The sequence below is a fragment of the Lontra canadensis genome, unplaced genomic scaffold (genome assembly GCF_010015895.1).
Source record: "Lontra canadensis isolate GAN:19392208 unplaced genomic scaffold, GSC_riverotter_1.0 scaffold64, whole genome shotgun sequence".
Taxonomy (NCBI): Eukaryota; Metazoa; Chordata; class Mammalia; order Carnivora; family Mustelidae; genus Lontra; species Lontra canadensis.
The window spans coordinates 9,895,105-9,922,866 of NW_022631058.1; the positions used below are offsets into that span (position 1 = coordinate 9,895,105).

Below are 27,762 nucleotides of genomic sequence, written 5' to 3' on the forward strand. Positions count from 1 at the left end.
TCACCTAGCCAACAAAATAAGCCATCATTTTAGAAACGCCAATTTCTTAATACATATGATACACTGAAAAACAAAATTCAGAGAGAAAAGAAATACATACATAATATTTGCTCTTCTCTTATCATTGCATTTGATTTAGGGAAATGATAAAAACACAAAACCAAACCAAGACAATTCTATGGTTCAATATATGATTCACACACACACACACACACACACACACACAGAAAGACATGAGTAGTAATAACTTCTAAATTACATATTCAGAAAACTTATTGGTATTTGGAACTACAAAGCAGTTAGGTCTTTATTTCAGAATCCTGTGGGGTAACAAGCAAATGTTCTTTAGTTTTTCCTAGGAGAAAATGTGGATTTCAATGGAATGTTTACTATCACCTAAAAAGGACAACAATCTAGGGGCACCTGGGTGGCTCACTGGGTTAGGCCTCTGCCTTCGGCTCAGGTCACGGTCTCAGGGTTCTGGGATCAAGTCCTGCATTGGGCTCTCTGCTCAGCAGAGAGCCTGCTTCCCCCTCTATCTCTCTGCCTGCTGTTCTCCCTACTTGTGATCTCTCTCTCTCTGTGTCAAATAAGTAAAATCTTTAAAAAAAAAAAAAAAAAAAGGACAATAATCTAATAACACAAATAATTCCATAATGTAATCAAGTTCTTTTACACTATTTTCCCACAGGATCATATGCCTTATTTTTTGAAGCCAATGTTCTAATGGTCATCAAGTAATATTAAGCCATAAAAACACATCCCCACTGCTCCCTCCACCCCCATACCCTTAATTGTCTTAATCTTGCACAGCAACATATATCCAAGTGCAAGCCCCTTTTCTACAAAGGGTAGAGTTTCATTCAGCTTGGCTCTCACGCTCCAGTAGTACAACCACTTTCCAAAGCCAATGCATAATAGTTTGCTATTACTAAAGCTCTGAAATGCAAACACACTATTGTAAGTTTTATACATTCTGTGGCTCTTTAAGTGGCCGAGAAATAAAGTTTCTACAACTAGCTCCCCCTGCTGTCACAATATTCAAACCAAAAATTACCTCTTCACAAAGACTCAATAATTCTATTGCCATCAGATTTCATACTCGATGACAAATGCATTACCTGTGTCCACCCCTGGAGTGAAAGAATATGTTCAGAAAATTCTAATTTCAAATACAATGTTGGGTCTCCTATGTACGTTTTTCCACTAATAACAGTTGCCCAAACCATTTTATTGTGGTTACACATTAGTATTGTGACAAGATCAGGAACCGCGTAGACCTATATGTTTATCTGAGTTTATTATTAATCTATCTACAAAAGGTGTTCAGAAATCACCTGGGTAGTTGGACTCTACCAGTAGTTTGCAGACCTTTTTTTTTTTTTTAACTGTAGCAAAGGTGGGGCTCTTTATAAAACAAGAAAGTCTGACTATAAAGGAAATGAAAGCAGAGCTCTTCTGTTGGAGCCAGGGGGCTGCCCCACCATTCCCTGTCCAGCAATGTCCCTAGAAGGGCCCCCACAGGACCTGGGATTGAGGATGGTACCTTAAAACCACTGGGACCAGTGATTTTTACTAATCTTTCCCGACTGCAAATCTATACATTTTCTATGCCATTGGAAAACGCTCCCTTCCATTTTATAACTACTCTTAGCAAAATGGACTCCTTCCATGTTCTATAATAAATATATATATTTGACTTTGCAAACCACTTAATATATGTGATATAGATATAACATGTACAGAGAAGACTCGGAATGTTATCTTTCCTATTTTTTTGTTTTGTTTCGTTTTTAAGTAGTTTCCTAGGAGAATAATCATCTTTTACCACAGGAGTGGATATATTCAAAAAGTCCAATAAAACCATATAAATTTTTTGCTTGAAAGTTTCATTATGTATATTTTTTTGTGGTTCACAAAACCACTGACCCCAAGCTTCAGGGCCAGTGCACATAGAGAAATCCTCTTGAAAATGAAGTCGTCTAGTTTCTGGCTATCATAGTGAGCTTAAATTAGAAACTGCAATAAAACTGGGGAGAGTGAAGGAGAAAACAATAAAAATGCCAAGTTATTTAGACTCTAAGTCTGGTCCTAGACTTAGGAGAAAAGGGAGGATTCACATTCTTTGTGTGGTACATTAATTTTTTCCAGGGCTTGAAAATGCCTAAAAATGAGGTTTTAAAAGGATTAAGTGGCTTTTTAAAAGGTATAATGCAAGCCTTCTCTAGTATGAGAAATAAAATCCAGATTGTGACTTCTAGAGGCTATGAGGGGAAAAATGTGTTCCCGTTAAAAGATTCTAAGGACAGAAGGCACAAGTGGCATCAACAATGATGGGATGTCCCCTAAATTCATCTGTTTTCTTTCTTTTTTTTGGGGGGGGGGGCATGCACGTGTGTGAGCGAGCACATGTGCCTAGAAGAGTGGGGAAGGCAGAGGGAGCCAATATTAAGCAGGCTCCCAGCTGAGCATGGAATCCCATCCCGGGTTTGATACCACGACCCTGAGATCACAACCTGAACCAATACCACCCTGAGCCAAAATCAAGAGTAGGACATTTAACCGACTGAGCCACCCAGGCACCCCCATCTGTTTTGTTTCTTAGCATAAAAAAAAAGAGAGACAAACCATACAACAGACCCTTAACTATAAAGAACACAATGAGGGTTGATGGAGGGGAGGTGGATGGGGAGGCTGGGCTAGATGGGTGATAGGAATTAAGGACAGCACTTGTTGTCATGAGCACTGGGAGTTGTTTGTAAGTGATGAATCACTAAATTCTACTCCTGAAATTAATATTACACTGTATTTTTTTTTAAAGACTTTATTTGAGAGAGAGGGGGCACAAGCAGACAGAGTGGCAGTCAGAGGGAGAGGGAGAAGCAGGCTCCCCACTGAGCAGAGAGCCCAACATGGAGCTCTTGATCCCAGGACCCTGGGATCATGACCTGAGCCCAAGGCAGATGCTTAACTGTCTGAGCCACCGGTGCCCCACACTGTATGTTAACTCCAGGAATTTACATAAAAACTTGAAACAAACAAAAACTATGGGGAGCTGTCACAGTAAAATGGATGAATAAATTCTGAGGACTAACATTTTTCTTCCAGCTTCCTGAATGAAAGTAAGGGAATAAAGAGAAAAGAATCTACCTTAATGGAAGAAATCAAGTTTTACTATATCACTGGGAGGAAAATGAAAAGAGTAAAACCAGGTAACAACAGAATAGAGAAATCTGAACCAATAAAACCTTACTTCTATCAAACATGGACAGGAATTGTTACTTTTTTTTATTGTGCTCATAAGCCATCAGAGGCTCCTCTTCCCCTTCATAGTACAAAGTCCCAATACCTTATTCTGGAATATAAAGCTTCACTATTCCTTCTAGGCAAAGAGATCCTCAATCCCCCTTCTTAACACTCAGCTTCCATCAGATTAGCTTACTCTGTTGAACACAATTCATTTATAGCTAGGCACTATACTCCTTGCTGGTGCAAGAGGTAAAAATATCCCAAGGAGGATGGATTCCATTTAGGGTAGGACCCATTACTAACAGTATGACAGCTGATAGCTTTGGATATGCAAATCTGGGGGTGGCTGGGCAGGGATCTGGGAGAAGTCCCAGACTCTGAGGGTAGGCAGTGGGGGAAGAAGGTCTGAGAAAGTGCACAGAGGTAGGCTACAGACAGCCTGCAAAGAGAAGACAGCGCTAACTAGGCCTTTTCCATCACTAGCTGTGGAGAGGGAGGGAAATAGCCCTTTTCTGTACTGTTAGCAAATGCCTCCACATTTGACACGACACCCAACGTTTATACGGACATAGAACGTGGCAGGTAAGCAATCATGCTGAGCTCTGCCTCCACACTGGCATGGCAAAGCACAGAAAGCACCAGGGGCTGGGGGACAAGCACACAAATGGCATCTGCTTTCATTCATTTTACTAAGTCCTCTTCTTTGCCTCTCTAATTTTGCAAACCCTACCCACCCTTTCCCATCCAGCTCTGGCCCGTACCTCCTGTCTCCCTCCTCTCATCTCTCAGAGGTTTTCTTGTCCACAGTAATTATTTGACATCTGGCCATAAATGAAGTGACAATACCTTTTTATCTTCCCTATCTTTGGTCAGTGTCTGTGTCTCCTAATTCTTTTCTACCCTACAGTGACACTTACTCAGCATCCTCTACATGGGTAATGAAATAAATTAATTTAGGGGTGAATGGCCAATACTAACAAAATGGTCCCACAATTATGTTGCAATATAAGGTAAGCATAATGGGCATGCATTTTCTAATCACAGAAAAGAACTAAGAGATCAGTTGAAATCTGAAGTCAAATAAAACCTTGCTAAACCCTCTATATTGGGGCTTTAGTTCCTTAGGTGGGAGCCCCAAACAAGAAAATATACACAGCTTAAAAGGGTGTTTACAGAACTTAAAACACTAGAAAATGGACATGAAATTTAAATCTGGGAAAACAATACATTTCACAATCAACTACTGGGCTCAAAACAACTCAGATGAGATCGCAATAAATAAAAGTATACAAGCCAATTGGCCATTAAGCTCTTCCACAAATTATTTTCCAATTGAACTAACACTGGAGAGAATGACTGAGTCAAACAGTCCATAATCACCGTTATGATGAGTCAATCTCTTTGATTTTTTTCCATTGTTTAATTTGGTTAAAAGTAAGTTCTTGGAAAGCCTTTCCTTCTTTATGCAAGTGAAATATGTTAATTGTTTTCAAAAGGTAATATGAAAACAGGAAGGGGAAAAAAAAGCTGGATCTAATCACCTAGTGCAAAGAAAATTCTGAAGTACTTTGTTTTTTTCCGTAGACATATTTTATATGTATTTGGAATGAAAACACACCGACAGTTGTGAGGATTCGGTAGGGCAAAATTCATGCAGTTCTTACTCACAGCACTTGACTTACTTACTAAGCAAAAGTTCCATAAATCTTATTTGTTGTTATTCATATAAAATGCTCGATAATTTATCACACAGTGAAGTCAAATCATAGGGTATCACCCATGGTTGTAGTCTTCCTTTGCCCCTCATGGAACTGCTGAGACATGGTTGGCATTAAACCACTGGCCTGCAATGAGGAAAGTTTAAGGAAGAGCCTTACAAAATTCACTAGTGTATTTGCTGAACGGTTTGCGAACATCGATGGCCACTCATCAGCCTCTCTGCCATGTGATGTTGTGAAAGAAATATCCCAAATCAGGGATCAGGGAAAACTGTCTCTCTAGATAAGAAGTTTCTATTGCATGGACGCGGATCACCAGATTGTCATTCCCTATTTGTTCTGGACATTAGGTAGCTCAGAAGCAGATCTGACATCAACCTCTAACAACAGCGGAGAACTTTCTGTGTACTGATCCACTCTGGACTTGAACTCATTTACGCAAGTTCCTGGGGGAGTGAACGCTGGTCTCAACCCTGTCACATTGATTAATATGACCCACGGCACTATTAAAATCAAGGGAAGGGTTTATCAAATGGTTGAGAGGGTGAGTTTGGAGATCAGACCACTGTAGTCTGCTAAGTAGCTAGCTGGGCCACTCTAACTTAACCTCTCTGAGTTTCAGAAGGTTATAAACTTATAAAATGAGGATAATTTTGAGAGCATAGAGTTGTATTACATTGAACAATTCATACACAGTGCTCATCATGAAGTCTGCACATGGTAAGCTTCCAGAAAGTCATAGCTGCAATTATCATCTATAATAAATATTATAACACAGGTATATGTATTTTGTAAACAAATAAAGAACCATCAAATGCCAGGGTTGAGATATTAATATTCCTCTCTAGAGCCAAATTTCCTCATGTAAAAGAAGGGAACAAATAAGTTTTCTAGGTCTCTTCTAGTTGCAAACTACTTCTGTTCTCTATACTTAGAGAAGGTATGAACCGCATGACCGAGAACAAAGGTTATTAGGAAATACAACCCTTTAAAAGGGGTTGCACAATACATATTAGAACCACCCAACAGTGATCTGCTGCTTCTTAAACAAGAGGCTTGATTTTTTTTGTCTCCCACTAACATGATTTCTTGTTCCCAGTCCCTAAACAGTTTTGGCTGATACCTGCTTGCTAGACATTAAAATGCTTTCTTGCTATTTCTGGCTGCCCTCAAATTCTCTCAGTGTGTCTTTCCTGGAGACACTCTACTCTTGCTTCTAATGGTTTTGACTTCACTTTTCACTACTCTTAACTTTCACCAGGAAAATCTACAGAAACGACCGGACTTTTAGAGAGACCAGTAGCGAAGTAGGCCCTGGGCACCCAGGTTTCGGTACTGTGTGAAGCGTGTGCCTGGTTAAGACTCTGCCAAATCAGGATCAATCCAGATGTGAGTCTGGACCTCACCCAGGAAGCTGGGCAGCAACTGGGCCTGCACAGAGAATCCTTTAGGGTGGCATGCGAGAGACCAGGCCTGGATATAGAAAGAGTCACAGATAGCTGGAGAACTCCCAGGTCACGCCTACCAAGAACTTTGAAAAAATGGAATTATTTGAATAGCTTCCAGAAAGCCAAGGTCAACATTTTGGTGCTTCTTCAAGATCAAACCATTAGGAAGAGAGACCATTTGACAAAACATTTAAGCTGTGCATAAACCGTCTTCCTGCACACACACACACAAAAAAACATGTAAAAGGTGACTCACATGTGGAAAGAGTAAAAAGAAGGAGTTGATGGTCTGAAATTGATTCAGCAGTGAAGAGTTCTAACAGAAAAAAGTTACGTTAGCAGCAATCAGAGTTCAGCAGGGATTTACTGCTAGGATGATTTTTTTGCTCTTTTGGGTACTTGTGGCCTTGAGTCTCCCTTTCAAGGGAACATGAATTAAAGCTAGTTGGAAAGGTAGTACCCTGACTTTAAGTCTATTCCTTTAATCTTTAAGATAGCAATGCTCTGAGAAGATTCATTTGCCATTGATATATCAAGACCAGAAGAGGAAGGAGAGGGGGAAAAAAAGATGAAAGAAAAGAAAGAGGGGAAAAAAAAAAGAAGAGGAAGAGGAGAAAGGGAAAAGACTGGAAACTGTAGACTGAGGAGAGTGCTTTGACAAGAATTTTGGAGCCAGGCGCTAAGCACCTCCACTGTGATCTCATTACCCCCGTTCTTCCCCTGAATTTCTCAGAGGACTAAGTTATTTTGCAACCTTTTGAAATATATCTTAAAATTAGTTATTAGGAAAAGATGCTGTGAAAACCATCATCTTCATGATCTCATTGAGAAGTGGATGTGAGACTAGATGTAATATCCTTGATAGAAAATGCAGGAGAGGGGCACCTGGGTGGCTCAGTGGGTTAAACTAAAAAAAAAGAAAAAAAAAAGAAAAAAGAAGTCACAACTAATTGAACGTTACAGAAATATATGAATATTCTGAAAGCATAAAAATTTTTATAAAAAATTAAAAACCTGGGGAAATTCCACCAAGTTAGAGAGTTTGTTAAAAACACATTCTCCTGCCAATAATTTGCTAAGAGTCATGGTTCACATATGGTTCCAGACCTTGTATACAAAAAAGCAATCCAGTAAACTCCTTTGTAAATGTAATATTTATAAATAAAAAGATCTTTAGGGGCACCTGGCGGTCTCATTCAGAAGTGCATGTGACTGTTAATCCTGGAGTCATGAGTTCAAGCCCCACATTGGATATACAGATTACTTAAATAAATAAAACTTTAAAAATAAAAGATTAAAAAAAAAAAAAAAGCCACACCAGTCGGAAAGAAACAGGAGCCAGCTTAAGGAAACCCTCAATGACCAAGTCTGTGACAAAGTGAAAACTAAAATAATTAAATTAATAGAATGTAAATTATTAAAAACATAAAATTCATAGGTCCATGCTGATAATAAACAGACCGACTGATCAAGAAGGGAGGTCTCTTGCCCACAGTCAAGGGTTAACTGGAAAAAGCACTGAGCAGGGTGTCTAGGTGGCACAGCCAGCATCCTACTCTTGATTTTGGTTGGGGTCACGATTTTAGGGTCCTGTGACAAGAGTCCCAAGTCAGGCTGCATGCTCAGCAGAGAATCTGCGAGAGAGCCTCTCTCCCTCTACCCCTCCCACTCATGCTCTCCCTCTCTCTTTCAAATAAATAAATCTTTTTGAAAAAAGGTGGGGGAAGAAGCACTGGGATTAGAAATCATTGCTTTGTATCCATTTTGGCAAAAACTGGGTCAGACAAGAATCATGGTTACCAAATCTAGGGGGAAATTTTGATGAGAAGCAAAATATTTGCAATGTCTTCAGTGCATTTCCACAGACCGCTTTTTAGTTGCAAAGGAAGAAAAGATAAACAGAATACAATGGAGAAACTGGGTAACATCTTGATCAGTGATAAAAATTAATATCACCTATGAGAGACAGGTGGATATTAGGTTCCTCCAGACATGATACCTGGAGAGGGACAGGTCACCTAAACAGCATTCTGGCTCAGAATGCTTAACTTCAACCTAATTACAGAGAAGCATTAGGCAAACACAAAACAAGGACCATTCTTATAAAACAAACACTGAGAGCTGGGTTATCTCCTCAAAAATATCAATGTTTTTATTTATTTATTTATTTATTTATTTGTCAGAGAGAGAGAGAGAGAGATCACAAGTAGGCAGAGCGGCAGGCAGAGGCAGAGAGAGAAGCAGTCTCCCCACTGAGCAAGGAGCCCGATGTGGGACTCAATCCCAGGACCCTGGGATCATGACCTGAGCCGAAGGCAGCGGCTTAACCAACTGAGCCACCCAGGCGTCCATCAATGTTATTTTTTTTTTAAAGATTTATTTGATAGAGACACACAGCAAGACAGGGAACCCAGCAGAGGGAGTGGGAGAGAGAGAAGCAGGCTCCCCGAGGAGCAGGGAGCCTGATGCAGCTTGATGCAGGGCTCAATCCCAGGACCCTGGTGTCATAATCTGAGCTGAAGGCAGACGCTTAACAACTGAGCCACCCAGGTGTCCCAAATATCAATGTTATAAAAAAGGCCAAAAAAAAAGTCTACAATTTTTTAAACTTTACAGTCCTTTTAAACTTAAACAGTCCTTTTAAAGTGTTCCAGTTTAAAGGAGGCTAAAGAGACTTGGCATTAAAGACTAATTCCTATATTAAATGAGGTATGATGTTATTAAGGACACTATCAGATCAAGTGATAACACTGGAATATAAACAGTAAATTGGATTAAAAATATAGTACCAATATAAGCTTATGAAGTTGGTAAGTTTGCTGGGGTTTGGGCACCTGGGTGGCTCAGTTGGCTGGGTGACTGCCTCCTGCTCGGGTCATGATCCTGGAGTCCCAGGACCGAGTCCAACATCAGGCTCCCTGCTTGGCAGGGAATCTGCTTCTCCAGCTGACCTCTCTCCTCTCGTGCGCTCTCTCTCTCTCTCTCTCTTACTCTCTCTCATTCTCTCAAATAAATTAATAAAATCTTAAAAAAAAAAAAAAAAGAAGTTTGCTGGGGTTTTAGGTTCAGTGCAGTAAGAGGAGGGGGCAGTGGTAGGAGGGGCCCAAAGGGTAAGATGTTAACAAGTGCATCTGGGTAAAGAGTATACAGCTCTTCTCGGTATCATTTTTATTTTGCAACTTTCTGTAAGTTCTAAATTATCCACCACCACCACCACCCCGCCAAAAAAGGTAATTTTTAAAAAGCCAGTCAAAGCATGCTCTGGACCCTATCTCCAACAGGTATTCCCATCTCTCTCATCTTCCTTTCTAAAGCAATCTGCTAAGCTCAGACACATCTTTAAGTGCAAAAAACAAAACAAAACTACTCTCGACCCCCAGCCACTCTGGACCTACTACATTGATGAAGTTCTAGAACATAGGTGAGGTTTGGTGGGGTGAGGTCCGGAGCTGATGACCAAGAAAGAATTCTTGAGACATCTTTGGTGCAAAATGGTGGCTTATTAAAGCACGGGGACAGGACCCGTAGGCAGGAAGAGCTGCTGCCCCGGGGATGTGAGGAGTGGTCTATTATATACTTGTAAGTTGGGAGGGGGTTAGGGATGGTGTAAGTCTCTAAGGAATTTTGGAAGCAAGGTTTCTAGGACCTTGAGGGGCTAGCTATTGTCTGGGAAAAGGTTATTCATTACCAGTAATAAAACCTTCTCATGAGACCCTTTAGATGTATATCAGTGGTCCATAGGCTTAGGAATGATTGTGGACACTATCTTGGAGGTTTAGAGATAAAGTTTCCAAAGGAATTGTTCAAGTAGACTTACAGGATCCTGGTTGGGGGCAGGGGTCAGTCAGGCTAGGATTGTCCTTTGCCCTTAGCAAAGCCTCAAGATGAGGGTAGTTGAGTCCCTAGAGGAGGGTCACTCTGCCTGTTTCAAGGGCTTGTTAGTAGGTAAGGAAATCTAATAATTTTCTTCTGCCTCTGTTTCCCACATCAACAAGACTTCTCTACTACTCCAGCCTGGCCTCTGCCCTCATTGTTCTTGCTAAATCAGTAAACACATAGAGTCGCCAACTCCAACAGATAAATATTCAGTTACTACCCACCTGTGTTGACCACAGCCTCTTCCTTGAGAGAATCGGCTTCTCCTCACTTTTGATCAGACACCCCTGATTTTCCTCCTGCCCATCCCTCTAAATCTTCTGCCACTTCCTAACTCTCTCTTGGACTTTTCGCGATTGATGTTCTTAAGATTTTCAGTCCACTCTGTCTCACTAGGTGGTCTCTCATCCACCCCGTGGTCTCAAAAACCATCTACATGCCAAAGACTCCCAAATTTCTTTCTCCAGCCCACAGCTTTATCTGAATTCTGTATTCACACAGCCTGAGTGCCTGACATTGCTGATTCAAAGGTCTCCCCACCCCGTCTTTCCATTTCAGTGAGTGCCACTTCCGTTCATCTAAATCAGAAAATCCCCACCATCAGCTGGCTGTTGACATTACAAGCAAGATTTTTCTTTATGGTTTTCAATGGTTTAAAACTTCCCTACCATAAACATATGTACTTATGAGTGCATTAAAGAACTTAAACCTCTTTCCTTGAAACAGAACAAAATGAAGATTTGCTTTATCATCACTATTTTTGTTCTTAGTTTTCGCTTTATGAATGTCTAAAAATTAATTTTAAGTTTCGTATTACCGGAAGCATTTGGATTTACTGAAGACATCGCGAAATCAGCTTCAATCTAGAAAAGAAGAAAGAATGGCACATGTAATTTCATCAAACGTTTTCACAGTGGAAGTTCTTAATTCCTCAGGTGTGGGGAAAGATTGTATTTTATGAGAAACCAACTGTCTTGACTTCAGCAGACAAGTAATAGCGCAGGACAGCTGCACAGTCATTTTATTTTTCCGTCTCTATCTAGGGTAGGGGAAGGGTGAAACAGGTGATGGGGATTAAGGAGGGCATTTGTTTTGTGATGAGCACCAAGTGTTGTATGGAACTGTTGAATACTACATTGTACACCTGAAACTAATATTACATTGTGTTAACTCACTGGGATCTAAATAAAAACTAAAAAAAAAAAGTGGTATTGAAGCAAAAAATATCCCTGTATCTATAAGATACCATATGCTAATCTGCTACAGACTCTAAAGGCCCCCAAACTGTTCCATTGACCCAAACAGTTGAAGCATATATAATCAATTATATATAACATAATCATATGCTGTCACATATGCGGCATAACCTAAAAGGTAATCTTTCTATTTCAGACAAATACAAGCGTTTATTGCAATGAGCTCAATGGCTTTATTTTTGAACTTTTTTCCTGATTATAAAAGTAACATGATGTAGAAAACATGAAAAATATAAAAAATTCATGAAGAACATCTTTAAAAACAGTCACCCAGTAAGAACTACTATTAATATTTTGGCCTAGTTGGCATTTTTCCCCCCTATGGCTTTTTAAACATATTTCAGAACACACCCTCTATACGGTTTGGGAAACTGTTTTCACTATGTATTAAAATACAAGCATCTTCCTATATGGTCACAGGGCCTAATAAACACTATGGAATTAGAACCTTGGCAACACCTGACACAGTTTCTCTACTTTGGATTTCATGTCCTGCACTTTCCAGGTTCCTTTTGCCCCTGTCTGGGGGTTCCTGTTGCCCTCTTCTTCGTGGAGTCCCTGTTTCCCCTGAGATGTTGGTACCCACCACTGGTATACTCTCTCAGTACATGCTGCATATTGTCCTCAGGCAACGCCAATCAGTCTCTTGCTCTGAGCTCACCTGTAAACAGAGGCGTCCTGAATCTGTCTCCGGCCCTTACCTCTCAATTCCTCACCTGGTTCCAGATTCCTGCATTTACAAGGGGCAGCATAATCTGAGAGCAGATCGTTACCACCAGCACACTGTTCACTGAGCGACTTCACTTGGAATGTCCACAGCCTCTTCAGACTTAATGTGCCCCACACTGAACTCACTGACTTTCCCCCAAGCCTGCTCCTCAGTTTCCCTACTTGGTGGTATTTACTATTGCTGCAAGCCTGGTTTCACACCCCTCTCTTATGGCCAACCACATCTAATCACCAGGGCATAACATCTCCCAACACCACAAAGTGCTTCTGGATACTTCGTCATCAGTGGAGGCGAGCTAGCTCTTCTAGTCTAAGTGATGCCTAAACTCCTACTTTCCACTAGAATTAGATAACCCTTTTCCTTGTCCCCTACGCTTGGGTTCTTCCTGTTCTTCTCCATGTTAGTATTTATCACAGAGTTTTATAAGTCTCTCTACATTAAATTGTGAACTGCTTTGCAGTAGGGGCTGTATACTATTCATCTTTATATCGCTAGCAACTAGCAAGTGTTCATTTTATTACAAGGGAACACTTCATAAATTTCATTGTGTAAACCATTGCATGAGTGTTTAAATGATTTATTACATGTCGTGCACTCAGTAAATATTTCATCTGCTCAAAAGCAATATTCAAAAACAAAATCCCAGGGGTGCCTGGCTGGTTCAGTTGATGGAGCACGCAGCTCTTGGTCTTGTGGTTGTGAGTTCAAGCCCCATGTTGGATACAGAGATTAATTAAAAATAAAAACTTTAAAAATAAATAAAACCCAAACCTCAACCTAGTATAAAAGTAAATATCTGTTACATTTCACAGAGGGTATACATTGTCATTTATTTAACACAGGTTCACATACAAATGACTGACAGGTTTACAGATGATTTGCTTTTACTTTACTGTTTAGTGATCTGCAGTCAGATAATTCGAGGGGCACCTGGGTGGCTGGCTCAGTGGGTTAAAGCCTCTGCCTTCAGCTCAGGTCATGATCTCAGGTCCTGGGATCGAGTCCCACATCGGGTTCTCTGCTCAGCGGGGAGCCTGCTTCCCCCCTCTCTCTCTGCCTGCCTCTCTGCCTACTTGTGATCTCTCTCTCTCTGCCAAATAAATAAATAAAATCTTTTAAAAAAATGAAATCCAAAACCTCAGCCAGGTATGAGAATAAAAGTAAAAATCTATTAAATCTCGTGGACTGTACAGTGTCTTACCCCATCACTGTACTTGTCATTCAGTTCCTCACTTGTATTCTAAAATTAAAGCCAATTAAGTAGATTCAGGGATGATAAAAGCAGAATGAAACGAGCTATCCTTCCAGCTGAACACAGGTTAAATACAATGCTTCAGAGGCCGGATCCATTTAGCTGACTTGTTTTAGAATTCTAGCTGAAATGAGTGCAGGTGAATATAAGAGCCACAGTTACTGGGAGTCCACCCTATTTCTCCACACTCCACACAGTATCTCAGTACCAAGCATTTGCTAGGAGGTGAACCACTTTGAGCCCACCTGGTCCATTCATGGGACATATTTGTGGCAACAGAACTTATTTGCCATGAAGTTGTGATACATTTAAGCATAATGAGGGACGGAGAAGTGAGACATCAAATGGTTCCTGGCTTCGCTGGGCATGAGGAATAGCAGCGACCAAGCTGGTTTAAGGAGAGAACAAGGGAGGGCATTCCAGGCAGAGCCTTCCATTTGATGGCTGCAATTGAATTTCTTAAAGCTGGATGAGATCTTGTCTCTGATTAATTCCAGTTCAGCATCTTAACAAGAGGGATCCATTTCTAGAATCAACGTAACAAGGAAATCTGTCCTCCTAAAGCAAGCCGCTCCTTGAGGCTCAGCTTGACCCTACTTATTAGTGACTTAGTGCAGACTCTTCTGAAGAATAATATCCAACAAAATTTCAAATGTACCTAGCAATTGTACTTCCAGGAATTTATTCCATAGATAAACATCCACAAGTATAGATACGCATATAAAAGGATGCTCAACACAACATTGTTTGTAGGAATGAAAATTAATGGAGGTAATCTAAATGACCGAAGACAGAAAACTAGCTAAAGAGAATAAATACTATGCAAACCACTTTCTAAAACGTGGTCATGTGTGCTTTTATGATCATTGTTAAGTGAAAAAAGCAAAATAAAATAGGTACACTATGTACCCACTTATGTGTTTAATAGAATGCTAGGCATGTTTGTTATACATAGGAAATTCTGGAATGACACACACAAAAGATTATTAATAATGGTAACCTCTGAGGAGTGGGACTCTTTGGTAGCAAAGGAAGGGATTTTACATTCAACTTTATACTTTTTCCAGACTGTCTGAATTTTTTGCCTGTGGAAATGTATTAGTTTTATAATTTAAATGAATTCCTGTTACCAATACCCACCTCCCAGCCTTCCCTCTTGACACCTCCTTAGCATCTTGCATTTATCATAAGCCCGGTGGTGAGAAAGGCTTCATGAACTCTAATTCATCCCTGAGTTAGGTTCTTAGAAAGAGTAAAATTCACGGGATGCCTGGGTGTCTCAGTCGGTTAAGCTGCTGCCTTCAGCTCAGGTCATGACCTCTGGGTCTTGGGATGGAGCAAAGAGCCCCATGCGGGGCTCTTTGCTCAGGCTCTTTGCTCAGCAGGGAGCCTGCTTCTCTCTCTCTCTTCCTGCCTCTCTGCCTACTTGTGATCTTTCTCCAAATAAGTAAATAAAATCTTAAAAAAAAAAGTAAAATTCAGCACTGGACACATCTTTGAAATCGCTCTGAGAGACTGATTTTAAACATCCTAAACTAGACACTGCGCTTGACTTAAAATCCACCCACTCTTTTATTGTCTGCCCCATTCCCAAAAAGATGAAGAAAGCTCTACCTTGGAGGGCTTGTACCCAAACAGCATTAAGACAGCAACTTTAAAGTCCTCTCTGCTTAGATAGCCTTTGTTATCTTCATCGCATGCTTTAAATACCTAAAGAACATTAAATAGCTTCAGTTAGACCGAAACCGTTGGTTCTATTACTTTTATTATTCGTTTATATTAAATTTAGACCTCCAAAATCCAAAACTTAGCTGAGCAGGAGGGCTCGGAATTGGGAGTTGCATTAACCTAATTTTACTTCTCAAGAATTCTTCATGTGCTAAAACTTACCGCCACCACCCCCGAAATGCGCAAACGACTTAATCGTTAGACTGACGCAAATTAATTCTTTTAATCCACTGGGATAAATTCTACCCAAAATTCCGTCCTAGAATTAGGAAGGTGAGACAGATAAAAGGTTAGATAGAGGTTATTATTAATAAACTATGGGGCGGGTTAAAGAAGGGACTTGGAAGTTGCCAGAACACCGGACAGAGAGCGAGAAGCCGTGCAGCCCTCGGCTCAGTCATTAACCACGGGCCTTTGGAAGGACAGCGCAGTCCTTGCCAGTGCAACAGAGCTGGGTGAGACCCGGGAGGGTGACAGAACAGGAGCCCTAGGTCAAGTTCGAGTCCGAGAGTCAGCCCTCCGGACACCTACTTCCACCCATTTCTTGTGTTCTGAGGGGCTGGCTTCCCACGTCCATGGCCGGGCCCCAGCCTCGGAGAAAAACATTGCGACCATCACAACCGAAAGGAACTGCAGAACCCAACACCTGCGCGGCCAGAACCCGGTTGCCTCTTGAGTGCCTCACTGCAACGAAGGAAGCTGAACTTGGCCGGGCACCTCCAACGTCTTCTCCAATTGGACGGCCTGCTAGCCACTGGCGTTGATCCAGCGGTTCTATTGGCCAGAGGCTTTAGGCCCGTTTCCTTGAAACAGCCTATGGCGGAGAGGCTTCTGGGCTCGCCCCCAGCTTTGCCGCTCTCATCCCTTTAACTCCTTGCGCACCGCTGGTATACACCTCACCTAGGTCCTGCTTCACTGTCTCTTGCAAGGTTCCTCCCATTTTTCTGCCCCCACACCTTGCGGTAAGTTTCTTTGTTAATTTTTATCTATGACGCTGTGCTAAACATAGGAAACATAAAACGTGTGAACTAAGCATTCAAAGAACCAAAGAGCCAAGTCTAGGATTCACGTGCTTATCGGCAAGTCAAGTCATTGGGGTCCAGCCCTCCAGGATAGTTACTGTGGTCTGTTTTGTCCTCTCCATATCCCTGCAACGAAGCAGATGCTCAGTAAAGTCCTTCGGACTTTTATGATGTGGGAAAGCCAGAAGGAAATGTAAATAAAATTAAATGTTCTTATAACCTGCAGCCCACTGACAATTACTTCATATAGGCAGAGTATAACGTTCCTCTAGGAAGCTCCCAAACTGTCTTACTGTTAATGCCTTGTTAGAGTGAAAAACAACCTTAGTTTGACAATAGCAAGTCCTACTTTATCCCTTGAGTCTTCTTTAGCAAATGAAAGTCCTTTTGGAAACTTCCTTGTCTTTACCCCCCTTGGTGTTGTCCCCCAACACCAAGGTATATACTCAGTTGCTCCTCACAATACCGGGGCAGCAGCTCTTCCTGCCCCCAGGTCCTGGTCCCGCGCTTTAATAAAACCGCCTTTTTTTTTTTTTTTAAGATTTTATTTACTTATTTGACGGCGAGATCACAAGCAGGCAGAGAGGCTGGCAGAGAGAGAGAAGGAAGCAGGCTCCCCGATGAGCAGAGAGCCCCAGGCGCGGCTCGATCCGAGGACGCTGAGATCATGACCTGAGCCGAAGGCAGTGACTTAACCCACTGAGCCACCCAGGTGCCCCTAATACCGCATTTTTGCACGGAAAGCATCTAAGAATTCTTCCTAGGCCGTCACTTTCAGACCCCCCCCCCCAACAACACTACTCCAAAAAAATCACATCAGTTCACACCAGGCTGATTCACCAAGTCCTCTGGGAGAGGTGCCTAGTTTGAAAGAAACTCTGAGAATAAATGTTATAAACATTATTAAAGCCGAGGAATATGGAGAGGTTTCCGGTTTTGCAAGAGTTTATTTCAGACTTTTCTTTCTTCTGGCAAACCAGTAAGATTAAAAACACAACGTTTCAAAGAAGAAACAGGTATTCGCGTTTGAGTGTGATGGGAGATCATTTATCCTTCTATTCTACAGCAGGTTTTACAACTTTGCACCCCCAGCGAGCTCGCTCCTCCAGGATAAAGGTCTCAAGCCCCAGGGGCTGGAACCTCCGATAATCCTCTCTCTGCCTTTAAGTAACTATCCCCCTGCCCCGAGCTCCGGGAGGCTGAAAGTATCTAAGAGAATCCTTGCAAAGCGTATGAGTTTCGCCCATTAACTAAGGGAGGAGAGAGAAAACACTTGATTTCTCTCTCCCCCTTTTAGCAGAAGCGATCAGGCGGTGAGTCGAGAGCTGGGAGCGGGCGGGACCTCCCTTCCATACATTCATGCTGAAGCCTTCCGCAGCCCCTCAGGACCCGGCGGTCTTTAGGACCCAGCGGCGGGCGTTCCGGAAAGGGAAGGGGCAGGGCCAAGGGGGTGGAGAATGCGAGCCCGGGCCGGAAGAGTTTAAACCGCGCGCAGGCGCGGGCGGCGGAAAAGAGGGCGCGAACCTGTGGGTTGCTGTAATTTCAGGAGCGAGTTCGGCTGTAGCCCCCATTCTGGAAGTGTCAGGTTCGTGGCCGGCGGTTGCGGGACCCTGGCCGGGGAAAGCTTGCTCCTTCCGGCCTGGGCCTCGCGGGTCCCGCGAATTCTGAGGCCGGGTGGAACTCGAGGTGATGGGATCTGAGGGAAGCGGGGTATCTGGTAAAGACCCTGGGGAAGGTCCCCATCTGGGCCTCGGCTTTCTCTGTCTTAGAACCTGTCGGGCGCGAGCGGCAGGCGTCGCAGAGAGCTGAGGGCGGCGGGGGGCGTGGGTGCGAGGGTTCCCCGCGCTCCGGTTCGTGCTCCGGTTTCCCCAACGGGGTAGGTGGGCTGTGTCGCCCGCCAGGGATGCTGGCGCGCGTTGGGCGCCTACCCTGTGCCAGGCACTGAACCTTTCTGGGCCGGGTTGCCCTGTTCTCGGAGCCCGTCATTCGCGGGACTTTGTATAGACTTGGTGCGAGCGTGAACGGAGTTTCCTCCCGGCAGAGCGCTTCGAAGGGGGCTGGACCTGGGGTCAGAACCCAAAAGGGGTTAGCCCCTGTTATTGCTTCCTCCACGTACCCGGAATCGGCCCGCTTCGGTCTGGCCTCACCGCCTCACGCCGGGTTCGTCTCCCTCCAAACCGTTCTCACGGAGTTAGGGAACATAATATTTGAGAAAAGTAAATCGGGGCCACTGTATTCCGCCCCACCTTGTTAAAGCCTTCCCGGGCTGCTTCCCCCTACCCCGCACTTCTTAGGCTGAAATCCAGGTTCTTTAACACGTACTTTACTCCTTCCCACTCCTTCATCCTGAACTACTGTGTTCCTTGCCCAAATTCCTCTTTGTAATCTAGGAGTTATTACAGCTTTGTTCCCGCCTCCTGGTCTTGGCAGGCTGGGTTCCCTCTACTTGGAATACCACCGTTTATTCGGCTCGTTCTTTTTCATGCTCCAGAACTCACTTAAATGTTTCTTATTCAAAGAATCGTCCAAAGGACGTCCCTGTTACTCTCATACACCTGTAAAATGCAACCAGTGTCTGGAAAGATAGCTTGGTTTTTCTGTTGGTGTTGATCTGTTTTTTTCCCCCCCTGAAATACAATCACTCCGGGGACAGAAACCGTTTCTATACTAATTCCTTATCCCCAGTGCTAGGCACATAGTAGTTGCTCAATAAGTACCTGTTAGCGTGAGCTCTGGGAGATGAGGATGATACACGTTTTACAGAGGAGAAAACTGTCTTCACAGTGAAGTAACCTGCCCAACTGCCCATTTACCACCTACTAATGATTGAATTTGAAATTGGGGGTCCATGTTTACCCACAAGTGGCCACACAGGGCCTCTGTCCTTCTGGTGGTCTGCACACTCTACAAGGAGCCGCTGGAATGTGGAAAAGATCTGCCCAGTTGGGTCTGATGTGGTGAGGGGAGAGGGGCAGCTAGTGTCTTTAAGAGGAGTACCTATTTGCATCACAAAAACGCTTTTCAGACACTGTAAGAAACTCTAGTGTTCCAAGCTGGCGTTTGGTGGGAGAATTTCTTTAGATTTTTCATCCTCCTTGGCAATACAGCTTACGGCGGTTTGCCAAATTTCAGTCATTTGCTTGTCTCCTTCATGGTTTTTGTCTTACTGTTAATATCTATACCATTGTTTACTTGATGTTTTTATTTGAGTCCACTTTTACATAAACTTAAATGTAAAGTGTATATACAGACACTTAAAACTTTTTGTCATAAATAAAATGGAGCCTTAAGATCCTTTGATGGTTTAAAAAAGTGTTACTGGTGCCTGCAGAAGAGCCCAGTTTCTTGACGTATCTTCAACCCAACTGTCTCCTTAAACGGATTGGAAAGGAAAAGGATGGTATTACGTGATACTAATGTTTGGTCCCAGTCACCTCCACTTCGGAAAACACTGCAGATCTGCTCAGAACTGGCCCATCTGTATTGTGATTGTCTAATTTCAGTGTCACTGTTCACTCAAAATGGAATATAAAACCTATAGTGTCCCAGGTGTTGCCCAGGGAAGACAAACAATGGAAGGAAATGCTCCTGAGTTCCATCTTTAACACTGTGACTTGATTGCAAAAGCACTCTGCAAATGCCTGCGGGGCAGAGAAGTAAAATTCTAATACTGGAACCAGGGAGCCCTCCACCGGAAGTCCGTTCCTGATCTTGGCATTTCAACCACACTCCTCTTAATCAGGCTAACCTGCCTGATACCATAAAGAGCTTGGTAACCTGCTGGATGTAATGACGATTTTTTTCTTTCAAAAGTATTTTGCCCTTAATTTGTAAATAACTCAGCATATTTAAGTGTGAGCAGATCCAAAACCTAAAGTATGTCTACATCAGAAAAGCATTTTTTTTCCCCGAGGAAAGGTCTTTTTCAAAAGAGGTTTTTTTGTTTTTTGTTTTTTGAGATTTAATTTATTTATTTGACAGACAGAGATCACAAGTAGGCAGAGAGGCAGGCAGAGAAAGAGGAAGGGAAGCAGGCTCGCTGCTTCGCAGAGAGCCCGATGCGGGGCTTGATCCCAGGACCCTGGGATCATGACCTGAGCCGAAGGCAGAGGCTTTATTTAACCCACTGAGCCACCCAGGCGCCCCCAAAAGATTTTTTACCTACTTGTCCCACTTTGGAGGGAATGAATGGTCTTTCTCCTCCTTCCCATGCATTTGTGGTTCTAGAAAATACAGGTAAATAAAACTTGAAAACTTTGGAATTACTCTAAATAGCTGAGTTGCTAAAGAGGAATATCTTCCCTACAGAGTTTTCAGGACTTTTAAAACTACACTTTTTTAGCTGTAATTCATCTGGGAGAACAATGATGATAGCCTCTAAGGTGTCTGCACACAGCTTTTCTTAGGCTGGAAGCTGAACCCTTTCCATCTAAAAATTAGGCTTCAGAATGAGGAAGGAATCTAGAAAGAACAGCCTGGGGATTCTTCATTGAAGATTCTGTTACTGAGTGCCTGGCTTTCCTACTATTTGAGAATGCACTGAAAGCTAGAGCTAACGTTTTTTTCTAAGGTCGGTTCTATTGTAATAACTTTTTGAAGTCACAAAACTGTAGCCACTAAAATCATTCCTTCAGAGTTCCTTTAATTCACGAAGTGAATTGTGATGGCTTAAATACCTCTCACCAGCAGCCTCCAGGAGTCTAGAACATGAGAGGAACGTAAGTTGAAAAAAGAAAAGCTTAAAAAACCTGAACTGTTCAAATGTTAAGTACTAAGTCTGTCTAAATATTTCATGAAAACCTAGCTCTTGTATCCTGTTAACAATAATACAGTTCTAACAAGCTTTGTTATCTGGTTTCTTAACCCTTAGCAGATTAGAAACAAATTAGGGGAAAAGCCTACTGAGTTCTAACAACTCTTAGACGTGGACTGGACAAAACACTTGGAAAGAAGAAGAGCTAGGGCCGCTAGTACAGGAGCAAGAGGCCCTATACATCTCTGTAGTCCCTAAGGCTTCATAAAACAGTATCCATGCCCAGTGAGGTTAATAGGGACACTGAGCCAAGAACAGGTCAAATTATTGTCTAAATGCATTCAGCTTAAACACCTGAAATAGGTAATTTACAGGAGAAACTTGATCTAACTTGATTGGTCATGAATTTAGAAAACGAGATATTGTGAAACATTAATAGATACCTTAAGTTTTTTAACTTGACCAGCAACTGGCTGGCTCACTCAGTAGAGTATGCAGCATTTGATCAGTTACTTAAAAAACTTTCTAGCTTAAAACTTGAGAGTATATTCATTTGCAAATATTTTGGTATGGAATCAAGCCTATTTTTTTGCGGTGGGGAGGGAAGAGATGTGAACAGAGTGCTATGGTCCATCTTGGTATACCTAACTTATAATGTGTCCTCCGTTTCTTTAAAAGAATATAACTTTAACTACATTTTGAGCAGAGACTTGGGTTAAACAGTTTTTCTCTGGGTCTTGTACAAAAAATTTTTTGAATCACAGTAAGAAACTTAGCTGCCTGGAAAATATACTTAGGCCCTTACACTTGAATTGGTGAGCTTTCGTATGTAACAAAACCAAAAGTACTTCATCTAGTTCAAGTAGAAATTTGATTCTGGTTTAGAAAACGTGTTTTGTTTCAGTGCAAGTTCTCTGCAGGTTTTAGTATGATTTAAGACAGGGCCTATAATTTAGTTGGGTCCTCATGGCAGCAATTCTAGATAATGTATATACAGAATTGAGCATTTGACACTATCTTGAGGATTTTAAGCTTTACAGTAAGTAGCTTATCTTTGAAGTAAGAATCGCCAAGTCCTATGGGGTCTCATGCTTGGGTGAAGGGTAGATTTGTAAACTTCAATTTGACCTCAAAAATTTGAGTGATAATTCTTGAAATTCCTTAAATTACCTTAAAAACCCCAAGCACCTGTTAGAAAATTCAGAGCCAAGAATGAGTATTTTTATGTTGGAGTTTAGCCCCAGCTCTTTCCTCAGGCCTCTAAGAACAAGGTCTGGGTTGAACGAGGAGAAGGTAACTAGGATCGTGGCTGTCACTTTATTTCCCGATTTCCTGTAGCAAATTCTGGGATCCTGCTTCTGAACACCTGCAGAACAGCTCATGTTCCTTAAGTGGCTCAGCATCTGGTGAGCGTCAGGTGTGCTATATGTGTTGTAGAAACTCACACTGACAGGGAATTTGAGAGCAACTGTTTGCCAATGGCCTAGAGAATGGAAATAATATTTGTCTTTCATTTCCAGAAGTATGTCTCAGGAAGGTGATTATGGGAAGTGGACGATATCCAGCAGTGATGAAAGTGAGGAGGAAAAGCCAAAACTAGACAAGCCATCTACGTCTTCCCTCCCCCATGCTGGGCAGGAAGCAGCAAATGAACCAAGATACACCTGTTCTGAGGCTAGGAAAGCGGCCCATAAAAGGAAATTATCACCTGTGAAGTTCAGCAATACAGATTCACAAGTTTCACCTCCCAAAAGGCAGAAGAGTGGTTCCCAGGAAGACCTCGGCTGGTGTCTCTCCAGCAGCGATGATGAGCTGCAGCCAGGAACACAGCAGAAGCAGGCTAAGAACATCGTGGTCAAAGAGGAGAGCGGCATCTCTTCTCCCCAAGACGGTGCTGCCCAAAGAACTGCAAATCACAGCCCTCCTGCCCTCCATGGACTAAAAGAGGAGGAAGAGGACTATGAAACCTCAGGGGAAGGCCAAGACATTTGGGACCTGTTGGAAAAAGGGAACCCCTTCCGCTTTTACCTCACTAGAGTCTCGGGAATTAAGCCAAAGTATAACTCCGGAGCCCTCCACATCAAGGGTAAGTGGGTGCTGCATGCCCTGGAGCTGTCAAGTGGCACTTGAGAGCGTTCCCTTGGCACAACAAGGAGGGTGACCTAGAATGACCTCTGAGAACCCTTCGCAGTCTTTTAACTACCCTCAGGAAAACTACCAGTTAGACAAGCAAATGCATTAGTTTGACAGCAAGCTGCTTACTTAGGGAATCAAGTAAGTGTTTCTCAGTCCTGTAGATCTACCAGTTGGAATGCTTAAACGATTGTCAACATTGTGCTAACTTTTTTTTTTAAAGATTTTATTTATTTATTTGACAGAGATCATAAGTAGGCAGAGAGGCAGGCAGAGAAAGGAGGAAGCAGGCTCCCCGCCGAGCAGAGAGCCCGATGCGGGGCTCGATCCCAATACCCCTGGATCATGACCCGGGCCGAAGGCAGAGGCTTTAACCCACTGAGCCACCCAGGCGCCCCCATTGTGCTAACTTTTAAAGCGTAAACTTATTAATAACACTTGAATGAAATAGCAAATAACTGACAGCAGTAGCATCACTTAAAACTTGTTAATGCAAATTTGGGGCTCCATCCAGGTTCACCGAGTCAAACTCTGGGAGCAGGGCCCTGCAGTATGTTCTAAGAAGCTTCTGGGGATTCTGATGAGGGAGCAGAAGGCTAGCTGAGGAAAAGCAAGAAGCTGACATCCCACAACCAGCCCCCGCCCCGATGGGATATGTGACATTCCTCAGGCACTCCTGGCTGCCCTAAAGGAAAAACAAATAGTTAACTTACGGAGATTATAATCCTACAAGACCTATGAGTCTCCCTCAGTTTACAAGCCTTAGCAATTTACAAGAACAAAACATTTCTATCCATGGCCTAGCTTCCAGAAGGGAATGTAGATAAAATTAAATGTCCTTATAATCTGCAGCCCATTGACAGATACTTGAAGTGGGCAAAATGTAAGGGTCCTTCAGAAAGCTCCCAGCTATCTTATTGCTAATGCCTTACTGGAAGGAAAACCAACCTTAACTTGGAAATGGCAAGGCCTCCTGTATCCTGTGAGTCTTCTTTAACATTCAAAATCCCTTGAAACCTCCCTTTTCCTTACCTCCCCCAATTCCCAGGTATATAAACAGCCACACCTGACAAACATGGGGCAGGTTTATCTGCCCACTGGTCCTGTCCCTGTGCTTTAGTAAAACTACCTTTTTGCACCATAGACATCTTAAGAATTCTTTCTTGGCGGTTGGCTCCAGACCTTACCCCACCCAACTTCACTTATATTCTAAAACCCCATCACTTATGCCCGGTCGGGTTTGAGAACCACTGTTTGGAAGCCAGATTTCAGTTCTGGTGAAGAAACAAAAAACACCAGCATGCAAATAGATGTTTCAGTTCTGAATCAAAAGATAGTCTTCGGTTCCTTTGGTTATTCCCCAGGGTGCAGCTGTGTGGTAGCGTATTTTGTCTTCATTCTTGGTTGGTTTTTGTCCCAGGCTCCTGTAAGAGCTCTGAAGTAATGAAGGTCAAGAGAATATCTTCTGGGGCGCCTGTGTGGCTCAGTTGGTTAAGCATCTGCCTTGGGCTCAGGTCATGGGATCAATCCCCATGTCGGGCTCCCCGCTCATCAGGGAGCCTGCTTTTACCTCTCTCTCTCTCAAATGAATGAATAAAATCTTTAAAAACAAAAACAAACAAACAAAAACTTCTGTTCAGAAAAAGCCCCTTTTAGTCACACCTGGGTTTAATGAAGTGGCCTTTGGAAAGCCCTTGAGGATGAAGGAGTCATTGCCAAGGGGACCCAGTTGTGTCATTAAAGTTGGACGTCTCAGCCCCACCTCCAGGGAGGGGGGAAAGAGAGCTGAGTTAATCATTAGTGGCCAGTGATTTAATGGCCTTTGTAATGAAGTCTCATTTAAAAAACCCTAAGGGGTTTGGAGAGCTTTTAGGTTGGTGAACACAGGACAGTGTATACCCCTTCCCCCATACCTTGTTCTTTGCATCTCCAATCTGGCTGTTCCCGAGTTGTATCCTCTTATATTAATAAACTGGTAATCTAGTAAGTCAAGTGCTTTCCTGAGTTCTGTGAGGCATTCTAGCAAATTTTCGAACCCGAACAGGGGCAAAATAGGGAATATCATCAAGAAACTGCAATATACTCCTTTTGTGTACCTCTCATAAAGGTAGGCGCTTGGGCGCCTGGGTGGCTCAGTCCGTTGGGCATCTGCCTTCAGCTCAGGTCATGATCCCAGAGTTGTGGGATCGAGTCCTGCGTCGGGCTCAGCACGTTGCCTGCTTTTTTTGGCTCTCCCCTTGCTCCTCCCCACACCTCATACTTGTGTGTGCACAAGTGCTGTCAAATTTATATTAAAAAAAAAAAAAAAAGGACAGGAGTTTCCTTAAGGTGGTGACTTTTAAAATTTTTGTAACCTACCATGTAGCTCAAAATCTGGAAGAAGCACTCAGTAAGCATGGGTCAAATAAAGGAGCCTACTCTTAATCCTCGAGCACTTTGATGGTTGTGAGCACATGTGCTGAAGCCAGAGAGCCTGGCTTCAGATCTTGACTATCCCTTCCTAGCTGTCCAGCCATGGATGATCTCCTAAGGGGAGACCCCTCATCTGCAAAGTGGGAATGAGCAACTCCAGCTCAGAGAATGGCTGAGATGGAAAAGTGAGCGCAGGGACAGTGATAAGAACAGTGCCTAGCACCTAATAGGTACGAGTCCAGCAGTTATGATCAGTGGTGGTAATCCTGTAATTCCTCTCCTGGTACAGTTTGAGAAGTGAGCTTTCTGATCTTACTTGAAATCAAGTTGGGGTGGGTGCGAGGTGCAACCCCCTTCAAGATGACCTGGAATGCTAGAAACGTGAACTTGGGGTTGTGGGTGCCTCTGCCTTCCTTCACAGGAAGCGGGGACTCTCAGGCTCCAGAAGACAGTCGTGCTAGTACTGGGTTGGGGAGGTTTCTTGGAGGGCACTTGAAGGAGTTAAAAATTAACATCTGGGAAGAACAACAAAATGTCATTATTGTCCTTACTGACAGTTTTTAAAATTGACCAGCCATCAAATTCTGAAGCTGACGTTTTAGTTTTACATTATATTTTGTTAAAACGTAATAAATATTAAAGAGCTCAAATTTTCTGTTGAATTTTATGGAACATTAGAGTCTGGCTTTGTAGTCACTTCTCAGTTCAGTTTTCACAGCTGAATTTTGATTGTGAATAAGTCAGTTTGTGATTATTACCAGATTTTTATCAAAAAATGAGTTAGATCTAAATGTTTTGTCTTCTCAGATATTCTGTCTCCCCTATTTGGGACACTTGTATCTTCAGCTCAGGTGAGTTTATGGTGGCTTTTTTCTTTAGGGGAGAAGGGACAAATAAACCCATAAGAAAATACACGTGAGGACCTGTCTCAGTCCTATACAGGGTTCCCAAGGTGACCCATACCAGAAGGCTGGCATCAGGAGCCACGGTTGTGGTATCCAGCCATTAGCATGGAGTAAGGATGCCACGATCAGTGGAGCATTTGCTTCTGGATTGGGTTATAGGGACTGGCCAAGAAGTCACTTTGGGAATTCCAACCTGAGGGACTTCTTTTTGGGACCCAGTTAATCTCATGGGGTTCTAATACACCTCCTGGGAAGGTATGGGTAGGTATGTGAAGCCCCAAGTCATTTGATTTGCTTTAGAAAAATGTTTCCTACACCTACCAAAAAGCAGTGAGTAAAAGTTACGCGTACTTCTGCGTGTTTGATTGCTCCTGCTTTATTGAGCTGGTCCCTGGTGTTGATGAATCATGTTAATGCTTCATGCTCTTGAGGAAATAGTGAGAAAACAGGTCACATCCACGAAGAAACCAAAGCTGTGTGCTTTATGTTCAGCTTGGCCTCCAGAATCCTAGTCTCCAGTTGGAACATGGCAAACTTGTGTTCTCTTAGCTAGATAGGAGGAGGAGGGCCAGGGATTACCCAGGCATGGGGAGGAGCCCCCCTGGGTAAGTTCCATGCAGAACTTGTAGTCAAGATGTAATTGTTCTAAGCCTGGTAAATGTCCAGTCCCAGAGTTCTGCTCATAAAGCAAACCCATAAGTTAGGCTGAAAGGAAATGTTCTTTTCTAAAAGTCTTTTTTATAATCACCTAGGGGGAAAGGGATAATTTTATAAATCCATTTATTTAAATTAATCAGAGGGCTCTTAGAAATATGTAGTAAGACTGTCTAGAAATACACATACTGCCAAAACCTGCGGGTTCCTTTCCTGAGAACCTGTTTTCTCTTGCGCTACTCCACTGAGTCTGATTCCTTGAATTGGGTATTCTCTTCAAGAGGTATTTTAGGTTTGAATATTAGAGCACAACTGTCCAGGTTTATAAATAATATTTGGAGTTTGTCATTAGTCTAGTGTTTCTTTCAATTCAGTAACCAAACTGTTCTTACAGACTGTTTGCCTGAATTACCCATAACCCCATCCTTTTCTTTACCCATCTAGTTTAACTACTGTTTTGACGTGGACTGGCTCATAAAACAGTACCCACCAGAGTTCAGGTGAGTACCACAGGATGACTGATAACATCCTAACTGTAACGGGGCTTTAAAACAAGATTCGTGTTTCTCAGGCAACTGCTGTTCATCTTTCTTGATTATTTCTTTTGAAACTGTTGAACTCCTACA

General features: G+C 42.7%; 2 protein-coding genes across 11 annotated transcripts in view; one reads left to right on the plus strand and one right to left on the minus strand.

Annotated features, from left to right (window-relative positions):
- The window catches only part of EFCAB11 (EF-hand calcium binding domain 11), a 142,887-nt gene extending 126,946 nt beyond the window's left edge, over positions 1-15,941 (minus strand). For 7 of the 8 annotated variants that reach the window (XM_032878610.1, XM_032878613.1, XM_032878612.1 and 4 more), the window contains exons 1-3: positions 15,789-15,941; positions 15,144-15,239; positions 11,109-11,154 (exon numbers count right to left, since the gene is read on the minus strand). In XM_032878610.1, the coding sequence (XP_032734501.1) occupies positions 11,109-11,154; positions 15,144-15,239; positions 15,789-15,872 (226 nt within the window). In that variant the 5' untranslated portion in view covers positions 15,873-15,941. The remainder of the gene's footprint in view (positions 1-11,108; positions 11,155-15,143; positions 15,240-15,788) is intronic. The other variant, XM_032878611.1, reaches the window with a different exon arrangement.
- A 1,798-nt stretch (positions 15,942-17,739) lies between these two features.
- The window catches only part of TDP1 (tyrosyl-DNA phosphodiesterase 1), a 90,744-nt gene continuing 80,721 nt past the window's right edge, over positions 17,740-27,762 (plus strand). For 2 of the 3 annotated variants that reach the window (XR_004385135.1, XM_032878619.1), the window contains exons 1-4: positions 17,740-17,864; positions 22,553-23,118; positions 26,385-26,428; positions 27,581-27,636. Coding sequence is in view for 2 of the 3 variants with exons in the window: in XM_032878619.1 (XP_032734510.1) it covers positions 22,557-23,118; positions 26,385-26,428; positions 27,581-27,636 (662 nt within the window). In the remaining variant the exon portion in view is untranslated. Of the gene's footprint in view, positions 17,865-22,389; positions 22,439-22,552; positions 23,119-26,384; positions 26,429-27,580; positions 27,637-27,762 lie in introns of those variants that run through there. The other variant, XM_032878620.1, reaches the window with a different exon arrangement.